Source organism: Lactuca sativa, chromosome 2, assembly GCF_002870075.4.
Source record: "Lactuca sativa cultivar Salinas chromosome 2, Lsat_Salinas_v11, whole genome shotgun sequence".
Classification (NCBI taxonomy): Eukaryota; Viridiplantae; Streptophyta; class Magnoliopsida; order Asterales; family Asteraceae; genus Lactuca; species Lactuca sativa.
The window spans coordinates 5897338-5909837 of NC_056624.2; the positions used below are offsets into that span (position 1 = coordinate 5897338).

The 12500-nt window shown below is 39.1% G+C and overlaps 2 protein-coding genes across 2 annotated transcripts; both read right to left on the minus strand.

Moving 5' to 3' along the window:
• Nucleotides 1–2439: 2439 nt before the first annotated feature.
• On the minus strand, nucleotides 2440–3645 carry LOC111887629 (uncharacterized). The gene has a single exon (XM_023883796.2). The coding sequence runs from the start codon at nucleotides 3643–3645 to the stop codon at nucleotides 2440–2442; it is 1206 nt and encodes a 401-aa protein (XP_023739564.2).
• Nucleotides 3646–8141: 4496 nt separating this feature from the next.
• On the minus strand, nucleotides 8142–9347 carry LOC128132142 (uncharacterized). The gene has a single exon (XM_052768206.1). The coding sequence runs from the start codon at nucleotides 9345–9347 to the stop codon at nucleotides 8142–8144; it is 1206 nt and encodes a 401-aa protein (XP_052624166.1).
• Nucleotides 9348–12500: the final 3153 nt, after the last annotated feature.

Sequence of the window (12500 nt, forward strand, 5' to 3'; positions counted from 1 at the left end):
ACTCAGCGACTATAGTTGAAGTCTAACAATTCTAGAGGAAGAATAGTTTTAATATCAATATAACTTTGTATAGAGACCCGGTACTTTGTATTTGTACCCCTTTTTGTATAGAGACCCGGTACTTTGTATTTTGTACCCCTTTCTGTATAAAAACCCGGTACTTTGTATTTGTACCCCTTTTTGTATAAAAACCCGGTACTTTGTATTTGTACCCCTTTTTGTATAAAAACCCGGTACTTTGTATTTGTACCCCTTTTTGTATAAAAACCCGGTACTTTGTATTTGTACCCCTTTTTGTATAGAGTGTGTTGTGTGATGTATCATAAACTATACCTATTATAGTTTATCTAAAATGTATATAATATGTATGAATTCTTTTATGGAAATGTATTAGTGTTGTGAACTTATCAAACTATACTCTTATAGTTACATAATACGTGTTCTAAATGAATGAATAATATTAATATGAATGACTTAGTTTCAGTTCATAATGATAAACTAGCAAGGAAACACATTCAAATATTAGAACTTATGATTATACACTTTGCTCAACATAATACAAAGTGTTATGATATTTACATGCTGTTGGCAAAATTTAGCAATTCTGCCCTGTTTTGGAAAAATCATAGAAAAATCATACGAAGTCGAAAACTAGATCCGTAAATTCTGAGAGTTCACAAAATGTGTCTAGTTTGCTCATAATTTTTATCACAAATTAATATGACCTCTAACTTGGGTGAAAAAGTCCATAATCACAGACTGGTCCGGATTTTTGTTTGAAATGATAGGCAGTTTTGTAAAAATCACCATAAATTGTAGAAAAATCGTATGGAGATGTGCAAGTAGCCATTTTAAAGCTAAAAACTCGAACTATTTGCACCTTGTACAGTTTTGAAAACAAAAATAGTTAAGATGCCCAAAACAGTCCGTGAATGGAGTTGAACTTTTCTGATGAAGGCTGTTAGAAAAATTTAGATACGTTCTTAGTGTTTTAACTTGTATCCCCCCCCTGAAAACTTGAGAAAACATGAAAATGTAGGGGTATGAACTCACCTTGAGTGATTTCAGTAGATGATTGTTGAAGAATGGAAAGTGTTCAACCCAAGAACACTTGAAGAATCACTTGAAGATTCGAAGATCTAACACAATTATGAGAGAGTTTGTCTAAGATATCCATGATTTGAGTGGTAATAAACGAGATAATCACAAAGAGAATGGATTATGCTTACCAAATGTGGAGGAAAAACTCGAGATCAGCCCTTGAACCTCGAATTTTTGTGTAAAAGAGTTTGAGAGAAAAAGTGGTGTTTGATACTTAGTTAAATGAGAGAAATGAGAGAAAATGAGGAGTGTGGTCGTTTGTTCCAGCTCAAAAACGTGAGAGTGAGTGAAGTTTGAGTGTAAGGGAACATTGATGTGACATGGGTAAGGTGGGGAGGTATGGCTGGTCATAGAGTGGGTGTGGGGTGGTTGCTTGTGACTGAGAATCAATAACACTGCTTGAATGCGAAGTTGGATTGATGATTGAAGGGTGATTCGCGAAGAAAGACGCGAAGTCAAGGACTATGAAATTGTTGTTTGTAAGAATTTAAAAACTCGATTGTGGAGTTGTTGATGCTTATTTTGCGAAAGTAAAACAATAGAGTGTTCGCATCTATGAGTCAATTTGAAGTCAATTGGGTTAATATTCGCATATGGGTTCAACATATGAATTTTTGATTTCGCAAGTTTAGAGTTCAAGAACTAGACTGTGTTCGCATCTGGAATGAAAATTTTGTGAATCGCATTCGATTAATTAGCTTAAAATGCGAAGGTGATAAATGCGAAGGGATGCGAAGGGCGTAAGGATGAAGATGCGAAGTCTTTCATAGTAGAATGCGAATTGGGGAATGTCATAAAATGATGAACTCGCAGAGTTTTTAACAAGATAAATGCGAAGGGATGCGAAGGGCGTAAGGATGAAGATGCGAAGTCTTTCATAGTAGAATGCGAATTTGGGGAATGTCATAAAATGATGAACTCGCAGAGTTTTTAACAAGATAAATGCGAAGGGATGCGAAGGGCGTAAGGATGAAGATGCGAAGTCTTTCATAGTAGAATGCGAATTTGGGGAAGAAAACAGAAGATTTCAAGTATTGTCCCTGGAGTTTCGCATTTTTGGAAATAAATACTCAATTTCGCAAATGGGGTCATAAATGATGAAATTGCAGAATTTGACGGTTGTCACATCATCCCCCCGTTAAAGGGAATTTCGTCCCGAAATTTGCACTTCGAATGGGGATCTAGGAATTTAGAGGAAAGATGGGGATGACTTTTCGTAGCACAAAAATTTGATTATGGTAAGGAATGACCCGCCCGGTGTCACATGATTACTACAATGCATGCTTTAATCGATGCTAGATTTATCATATAAAGAAATTCGGAATTTAAATGTCGATGTTAGAAACACGTACTGATATTTGCGGGCAGTTCCGGAGTGGTTTCTCCCTCGGTGATTGCAAGCACCCTCCCGCCACCACCAGCATCTCTTGTCCTTGGGCACTCCCTTTTAAAGTGTCCCGTTTCTCCACACTCGTAACAGGTTGGGCTTGCTCCAGAGCCGGGTACCTGGTTGATGGGTCGTGCTGGTGCCTTACAGAAACGAGCAGTGTGCCCCTCTCTGTCGCAGTTTTTGCAATGCATCTTTCGGCAAGCCCCAGTGTGATGGAAGTTACACTTGTTGCATTTTGGAAGTGTTCCTGCGTATGGTTTCATGGGAGTTGGTGTGGTGAGGGTTGTGGCAGCATGAACAGCAAGGATCTGTTGCTTCTTAGCAAGGCCTTGGGTTGATTGGTCTTTCTTGTTGTCCCAAAACTTTCTTTCGTTGTTCCCTCCTCTTGCTTGGGTATGGGTGGTTGCCATAGTGTCATGGCGGGCATGGTGGTCAATGAGTTGTTGTGCTAACTCCTTGGCGCTGTCGAAGGTAGTTGGTCTTGAGGCGAGCACGCTATCTTGAATTTCGGGGGACAATCCCCAGAGGTAACGCTCCAACTTTTTGTCTTCCGGGGTGACCATAGCGGGACAAAGGAGTGCTAGATCACAAAATCGGTTGGTGTAAGTTGTAAGGTCGGAGCCTGCCATTCTGAGATTCCATAGTTCTTGCTCCAGCTTTTGCACTTCACCTCTTGGGCAATATTCCTTCAACATCATCTTCTTTAAGTCCTCCCAACTTAACGAGTTAGCCACTGCAAGCGTAAGCGACTTAACTTTGCCGTTCCACCAAGTGAGAGCTCTTCCGGTGAAGGTGGATGTCGCGTACTTGACTTTGCTCGCTTCGGGGCAAGCGCAAATCTCAAAGATCGCTTCGGTCCTCTCGAACCATTGAATTAGTGCAATGACACCCCCACTTCCATCAAAGGAATCGGGTTTGCCATTTATGAAGTCCTTGTAAGTGCATTCCCTTGTGCGTCCTGCACTATCCCCGTGGTTAGGGTTTGTGGCTCCAGATCCAGCACCACCATTGCTATTTGTGCCAATTTGTGACATTGCAGCTACCACGGCTGCTATCACTGCAGCTTGGAACATTTCAGGGTCAAACTGGGGAGGTGGTGTCGGAGGTGGTGGCGCTGTGCTGCCCGAAGGTCTGGGTCTTTTCCTTGGCGGCATTGTTCTGTCATGAGTTTGCAAAAAGGAAAATGATCAGATGATAAGTTTCTACTAGTAAAGACAAGTCAGTTTTTATAGAATTTGATTTTTCCTGCATTTTTCTTCGATTTAAGAATTCCTTATATGTAGTTCATAAAGGAAGTCCATATGAATGAACTTCACGAGTTAGTGGGTTTTGCGGTTTCTCTTAGATTTTTCACGAGTGTGTTCAAGGCGCTTGGTGCGGATCGTATGTATTCTTGCATTTGCATCAACCTTTGCGACACTATGGAGAGTTGTTCTACCCAGAATCTCGTTTCGGGCAACTCTATGGACCAGGATTGGAAAAAAATTGTATCTGTTGAGCTTCCTTCGTTTATGTTGTAGAAGCTTCGTTCTCTATTAAACGACATGTGTTGGTCTTGTTCTTTGCTCCAGGTTTCCATGCACTCTACCCACGGAGGCGTCGGGCCTTGAAAAGTTGGACAAGGGTTAGGATTCGGAACAAGAGTCATCGGGGTTAAGTTCTCCACTTCAGGGTCGGAATCAGAACCATCAGCATAGCCTTCAGCTTGGTGGCCATCTACAGGGGTTGGGTAATCATTCTCTGGCTCCTCTCCGAGCCATTTGGTATTGTCGTGGTTAGGGTAGTACGGGTCGTCGTGTGGATGGAAATCCAGCCATGATATCTTCGCGAGAAATGGGGATATAAGAAACAACTAAGCAAACGCACTAATTAGTTAATTATACGATGATCTTTATCAGGTACTTCAACAAATTGTTTAGTGCATGCTAATTATATGTATTCGGGACAGGATAGACCTTCGAATAAGCGACCCTAACTCTAAATCCCCAATCCAACGAGAACAGGAAGTAGAGCAAAGATCCACAGATTCTAAGTCTATGACGTCCTGGATACATAAAATTTTAATATATCCACTAAGCAACTATTGACCTATTGATAAAGATCTATTTAGTTCTCACATATGTAATTTTAATAAAGCCAAAATACCCCTATGGTATTTCATTGTGGTAGCGTTGGTAAGTTTTTAGACTTGTTGCCACATCACAACCATTCTTGGGCATATGCTAATCACTCCTCGGACCAGCATAGTTGATCAGGCTATGCTATTCCCAAGACTGATCATACATCCCCAGGCTTACCTGTGATGTCCAACAATCTTTACTTTTGTTTTGTCCTAAAATGATGCTGACCTTAGTATGTATGCATGCATGTATACTTTTAACAAAAGTTATTTATTCTTAAAGGTATAGTGGTTTTGAAATCTTAAAATCAGAGACCTTAGTCCCAATGCATTTATAGTTTGTATATCTTATGTGGTTCGATATACTTAGTTCACTATAAACAATGCTCTGATACCAATCTGTCACACCCCCAAACCAAGGATGGCGGAAACGTCTGGGGGTGGAGGACTTCATGTACAGTATCACAACAACGTGTATAATAGTGCTCAAAGTAAAAACAACCACCATAAATATAATTGCAAAAGTTACACCAAAGTATATGTTTACATGTTTCAAAAGCAATTACATTATGATGACAAAATAAATTTGTTGACGGTTTAACGTCCCATCCTCAAAGCGATGAAGTTTGCCTGTTTCACTGATTTCCTGAGAATACAAGTAGTTTGAAAAAGTGTCAACACAAAGGTTGGTGAGTTCATAAGAGTTTTGTTTGAAGTAGAAACCGTTTTTCCTTGTAAAATCGATTTAGTTTGATTTCCAGAAAATCCAATATTTTCTTAGTTAAGTATGAATAGAAATAATCCTACATGATGCATTAATGAACCCTAGAGTAAATCCGTAGAGTTCCTCTATAATCGTCCAACATATATAGGTTATATAAGGTTTAACTCAGATAAAACGTTGAATATAGTGGGTCTGCCCCAGGTCCACAACCAAACGAGGAACAGGAGATGAGGCGGGCACCACCAATTCTAGGCCAATCAAGACTAAATTCTTATATGACTCAAACATATACACTTAGCGACTATAGTTGAAGTCTAACAATTCTAGAGGAAGAATAGTTTTAATATCAATATAACTTTGTATAGAGACCCGGTACTTTGTATTTGTACCCCTTTTTGTATAGAGACCCGGTACTTTGTATTTTGTACCCCTTTCTGTATAAAAACCCGGTACTTTGTATTTGTACCCCTTTTTGTATAAAAACCCGGTACTTTGTATTTGTACCCCTTTTTGTATAAAAACCCGGTACTTTGTATTTGTACCCCTTTTTGTATAAAAACCCGGTACTTTGTATTTGTACCCCTTTTTGTATAAAAACCCGGTACTTTGTATTTGTACCCCTTTTTGTATAAAAACCCGGTACTTTGTATTTGTACCCCTTTTTGTATAGAGTGTGTTGTGTGATGTATCATAAACTATACCTATTATAGTTTATCTAAAATGTATATAATATGTATGAATTCTTTTATGGAAATGTATTAGTGTTGTGAACTTATCAAACTATACTCTTATAGTTACATAATACGTGTTCTAAATGAATGAATAATATTAATATGAATGACTTAGTTTCAGTTCATAATGATAAACTAGCAAGGAAACACATTCAAATATTAGAACTTATGATTATACACTTTGCTCAACATAATACAAAGTGTTATGATATTTACATGCTGTTGGCAAAATTTAGCAATTCTGCCCTGTTTTGGAAAAATCATAGAAAAATCATACGAAGTCGAAAACTAGATCCGTAAATTCTGAGAGTTCACAAAATGTGTCTAGTTTGCTCATAATTTTTATCACAAATTAATATGACCTCTAACTTGGGTGAAAAAGTCCATAATCACAGACTGGTCCGGATTTTTGTTTGAAATGATAGGCAGTTTTGTAAAAATCACCATAAATTGTAGAAAAATCGTATGGAGATGTGCAAGTAGCCATTTTAAAGCTAAAAACTCGAACTATTTGCACCTTGTACAGTTTTGAAAACAAAAATAGTTAAGATGCCCAAAACAGTCCGTGAATGGAGTTGAACTTTTCTGATGAAGGCTGTTAGAAAAATTTAGATACGTTCTTAGTGTTTTAACTTGTATCCCCCCCCTGAAAACTTGAGAAAACATGAAAATGTAGGGGTATGAACTCACCTTGAGTGATTTCAGTAGATGATTGTTGAAGAATGGAAAGTGTTCAACCCAAGAACACTTGAAGAATCACTTGAAGATTCGAAGATCTAACACAATTATGAGAGAGTTTGTCTAAGATATCCATGATTTGAGTGGTAATAAACGAGATAATCACAAAGAGAATGGATTATGCTTACCAAATGTGGAGGAAAAACTCGAGATCAGCCCTTGAACCTCGAATTTTTGTGTAAAAGAGTTTGAGAGAAAAAGTGGTGTTTGATACTTAGTTAAATGAGAGAAATGAGAGAAAATGAGGAGTGTGGTCGTTTGTTCCAGCTCAAAAACGTGAGAGTGAGTGAAGTTTGAGTGTAAGGGAACATTGATGTGACATGGGTAAGGTGGGGAGGTATGGCTGGTCATAGAGTGGGTGTGGGGTGGTTGCTTGTGACTGAGAATCAATAACACTGCTTGAATGCGAAGTTGGATTGATGATTGAAGGGTGATTCGCGAAGAAAGACGCGAAGTCAAGGACTATGAAATTGTTGTTTGTAAGAATTTAAAAACTCGATTGTGGAGTTGTTGATGCTTATTTTGCGAAAGTAAAACAATAGAGTGTTCGCATCTATGAGTCAATTTGAAGTCAATTGGGTTAATATTCGCATATGGGTTCAACATATGAATTTTTGATTTCGCAAGTTTAGAGTTCAAGAACTAGACTGTGTTCGCATCTGGAATGAAAATTTTGTGAATCGCATTCGATTAATTAGCTTAAAATGCGAAGGTGATAAATGCGAAGGGATGCGAAGGGCGTAAGGATGAAGATGCGAAGTCTTTCATAGTAGAATGCGAATTGGGGAATGTCATAAAATGATGAACTCGCAGAGTTTTTAACAAGATAAATGCGAAGGGATGCGAAGGGCGTAAGGATGAAGATGCGAAGTCTTTCATAGTAGAATGCGAATTTGGGGAATGTCATAAAATGATGAACTCGCAGAGTTTTTAACAAGATAAATGCGAAGGGATGCGAAGGGCGTAAGGATGAAGATGCGAAGTCTTTCATAGTAGAATGCGAATTTGGGGAAGAAAACAGAAGATTTCAAGTATTGTCCCTGGAGTTTCGCATTTTTGGAAATAAATACTCAATTTCGCAAATGGGGTCATAAATGATGAAATTGCAGAATTTGACGGTTGTCACATCATCCCCCCGTTAAAGGGAATTTCGTCCCGAAATTTGCACTTCGAATGGGGATCTAGGAATTTAGAGGAAAGATGGGGATGACTTTTCGTAGCACAAAAATTTGATTATGGTAAGGAATGACCCGCCCGGTGTCACATGATTACTACAATGCATGCTTTAATCGATGCTAGATTTATCATATAAAGAAATTCGGAATTTAAATGTCGATGTTAGAAACACGTACTGATATTTGCGGGCAGTTCCGGAGTGGTTTCTCCCTCGGTGATTGCAAGCACCCTCCCGCCACCACCAGCATCTCTTGTCCTTGGGCACTCCCTTTTAAAGTGTCCCGTTTCTCCACACTCGTAACAGGTTGGGCTTGCTCCAGAGCCGGGTACCTGGTTGATGGGTCGTGCTGGTGCCTTACAGAAACGAGCAGTGTGCCCCTCTCTGTCGCAGTTTTTGCAATGCATCTTTCGGCAAGCCCCAGTGTGATGGAAGTTACACTTGTTGCATTTTGGAAGTGTTCCTGCGTATGGTTTCATGGGAGTTGGTGTGGTGAGGGTTGTGGCAGCATGAACAGCAAGGATCTGTTGCTTCTTAGCAAGGCCTTGGGTTGATTGGTCTTTCTTGTTGTCCCAAAACTTTCTTTCGTTGTTCCCTCCTCTTGCTTGGGTATGGGTGGTTGCCATAGTGTCATGGCGGGCATGGTGGTCAATGAGTTGTTGTGCTAACTCCTTGGCGCTGTCGAAGGTAGTTGGTCTTGAGGCGAGCACGCTATCTTGAATTTCGGGGGACAATCCCCAGAGGTAACGCTCCAACTTTTTGTCTTCCGGGGTGACCATAGCGGGACAAAGGAGTGCTAGATCACAAAATCGGTTGGTGTAAGTTGTAAGGTCGGAGCCTGCCATTCTGAGATTCCATAGTTCTTGCTCCAGCTTTTGCACTTCACCTCTTGGGCAATATTCCTTCAACATCATCTTCTTTAAGTCCTCCCAACTTAACGAGTTAGCCACTGCAAGCGTAAGCGACTTAACTTTGCCGTTCCACCAAGTGAGAGCTCTTCCGGTGAAGGTGGATGTCGCGTACTTGACTTTGCTCGCTTCGGGGCAAGCGCAAATCTCAAAGATCGCTTCGGTCCTCTCGAACCATTGAATTAGTGCAATGACACCCCCACTTCCATCAAAGGAATCGGGTTTGCCATTTATGAAGTCCTTGTAAGTGCATTCCCTTGTGCGTCCTGCACTATCCCCGTGGTTAGGGTTTGTGGCTCCAGATCCAGCACCACCATTGCTATTTGTGCCAATTTGTGACATTGCAGCTACCACGGCTGCTGTCACTGCAGCTTGGAACATTTCAGGGTCAAACTGGGGAGGTGGTGTCGGAGGTGGTGGCGCTGTGCTGCCCGAAGGTCTGGGTCTTTTCCTTGGCGGCATTGTTCTGTCATGAGTTTGCAAAAAGGAAAATGATCAGATGATAAGTTTCTACTAGTAAAGACAAGTCAGTTGTTATAGAATTTGATTTTTCCTGCATTTTTCTTCGATTTAAGAATTCCTTATATGTAGTTCATAAAGGAAGTCCATATGAATGAACTTCACGAGTTAGTGGGTTTTGCGGTTTCTCTTAGATTTTTCACGAGTGTGTTCAAGGCGCTTGGTGCGGATCGTATGTATTCTTGCATTTGCATCAACCTTTGCGACACTATGGAGAGTTGTTCTACCCAGAATCTCGTTTCGGGCAACTCTATGGACCAGGATTGGAAAAAAATTGTATCTGTTGAGCTTCCTTCGTTTATGTTGTAGAAGCTTCGTTCTCTATTAAACGACATGTGTTGGTCTTGTTCTTTGCTCCAGGTTTCCATGCACTCTACCCACGGAGGCGTCGGGCCTTGAAAAGTTGGACAAGGGTTAGGATTCGGAACAAGAGTCATCGGGGTTAAGTTCTCCACTTCAGGGTCGGAATCAGAACCATCAGCATAGCCTTCAGCTTGGTGGCCATCTACAGGGGTTGGGTAATCATTCTCTGGCTCCTTTCCGAGCCATTTGGTATTGTCGTGGTTAGGGTAGTACGGGTCGTCGTGTGGATGGAAATCCAGCCATGATATCTTCGCGAGAAATGGGGATATAAGAAACAACTAAGCAAACGCACTAATTAGTTAATTATACGATGATCTTTATCAGGTACTTCAACAAATTGTTTAGTGCATGCTAATTATATGTATTCGGGACAGGATAGACCTTCGAATAAGCGACCCTAACTCTAAATCCCCAATCCAACGAGAACAGGAAGTAGAGCAAAGATCCACAGATTCTAAGTCTATGACGTCCTGGATACATAAAATTTTAATATATCCACTAAGCAACTATTGACCTATTGATAAAGATCTATTTAGTTCTCACATATGTAATTTTAATAAAGCCAAAATACCCCTATGGTATTTCATTGTGGTAGCGTTGGTAAGTTTTTAGACTTGTTGCCACATCACAACCATTCTTGGGCATATGCTAATCACTCCTCGGACCAGCATAGTTGATCAGGCTATGCTATTCCCAAGACTGATCATACATCCCCAGGCTTACCTGTGATGTCCAACAATCTTTACTTTTGTTTTGTCCTAAAATGATGCTGACCTTAGTATGTATGCATGCATGTATACTTTTAACAAAAGTTATTTATTCTTAAAGGTATAGTGGTTTTGAAATCTTAAAATCAGAGACCTTAGTCCCAATGCATTTATAGTTTGTATATCTTATGTGGTTCGATATACTTAGTTCACTATAAACAATGCTCTGATACCAATCTGTCACACCCCCAAACCAAGGATGGCGGAAACGTCTGGGGGTGGAGGACTTCATGTACAGTATCACAACAACGTGTATAATAGTGCTCAAAGTAAAAACAACCACCATAAATATAATTGCAAAAGTTACACCAAAGTATATGTTTACATGTTTCAAAAGCAATTACATTATGATGACAAAATAAATTTGTTGACGGTTTAACGTCCCATCCTCAAAGCGATGAAGTTTGCCTGTTTCACTGATTTCCTGAGAATACAAGTAGTTTGAAAAAGTGTCAACACAAAGGTTGGTGAGTTCATAAGAGTTTTGTTTGAAGTAGAAACCGTTTTTCCTTGTAAAATCGATTTAGTTTGATTTCCAGAAAATCCAATATTTTCTTAGTTAAGTATGAATAGAAATAATCCTACATGATGCATTAATGAACCCTAGAGTAAATCCGTAGAGTTCCTCTATAATCGTCCAACATATATAGGTTATATAAGGTTTAACTCAGATAAAACGTTGAATATAGTGGGTCTGCCCCAGGTCCACAACCAAACGAGGAACAGGAGATGAGGCGGGCACCACCAATTCTAGGCCAATCAAGACTAAATTCTTATATGACTCAAACATATACACTCAGCGACTATAGTTGAAGTCTAACAATTCTAGAGGAAGAATAGTTTTAATATCAATATAACTTTGTATAGAGACCCGGTACTTTGTATTTGTACCCCTTTTTGTATAGAGACCCGGTACTTTGTATTTTGTACCCCTTTCTGTATAAAAACCCGGTACTTTGTATTTGTACCCCTTTTTGTATAAAAACCCGGTACTTTGTATTTGTACCCCTTTTTGTATAAAAACCCGGTACTTTGTATTTGTACCCCTTTTTGTATAAAAACCCGGTACTTTGTATTTGTACCCCTTTTTGTATAAAAACCCGGTACTTTGTATTTGTACCCCTTTTTGTATAAAAACCCGGTACTTTGTATTTGTACCCCTTTTTGTATAGAGTGTGTTGTGTGATGTATCATAAACTATACCTATTATAGTTTATCTAAAATGTATATAATATGTATGAATTCTTTTATGGAAATGTATTAGTGTTGTGAACTTATCAAACTATACTCTTATAGTTACATAATACGTGTTCTAAATGAATGAATAATATTAATATGAATGACTTAGTTTCAGTTCATAATGATAAACTAGCAAGGAAACACATTCAAATATTAGAACTTATGATTATACACTTTGCTCAACATAATACAAAGTGTTATGATATTTACATGCTGTTGGCAAAATTTAGCAATTCTGCCCTGTTTTGGAAAAATCATAGAAAAATCATACGAAGTCGAAAACTAGATCCGTAAATTCTGAGAGTTCACAAAATGTGTCTAGTTTGCTCATAATTTTTATCACAAATTAATATGACCTCTAACTTGGGTGAAAAAGTCCATAATCACAGACTGGTCCGGATTTTTGTTTGAAATGATAGGCAGTTTTGTAAAAATCACCATAAATTGTAGAAAAATCGTATGGAGATGTGCAAGTAGCCATTTTAAAGCTAAAAACTCGAACTATTTGCACCTTGTACAGTTTTGAAAACAAAAATAGTTAAGATGCCCAAAACAGTCCGTGAATGGAGTTGAACTTTTCTGATGAAGGCTGTTAGAAAAATTTAGATACGTTCTTAGTGTTTTAACTTGTATCCCCCCCCTGAAAACTTGAGAAAACATGAAAATGTAGGGGTATGAACTCACCTTGAGTGATTTCAGTAGATGATTGTTGAAGAATGGAAAGTGT

Coding starts and splice junctions, on each gene's coding strand:
- LOC111887629 (XM_023883796.2), bottom strand. CDS start 3,645: ATGCCGCCAAGGAAAAGACCCAGACCTTCGGGCAGCACAGCGCCACCA.
- LOC128132142 (XM_052768206.1), bottom strand. CDS start 9,347: ATGCCGCCAAGGAAAAGACCCAGACCTTCGGGCAGCACAGCGCCACCA.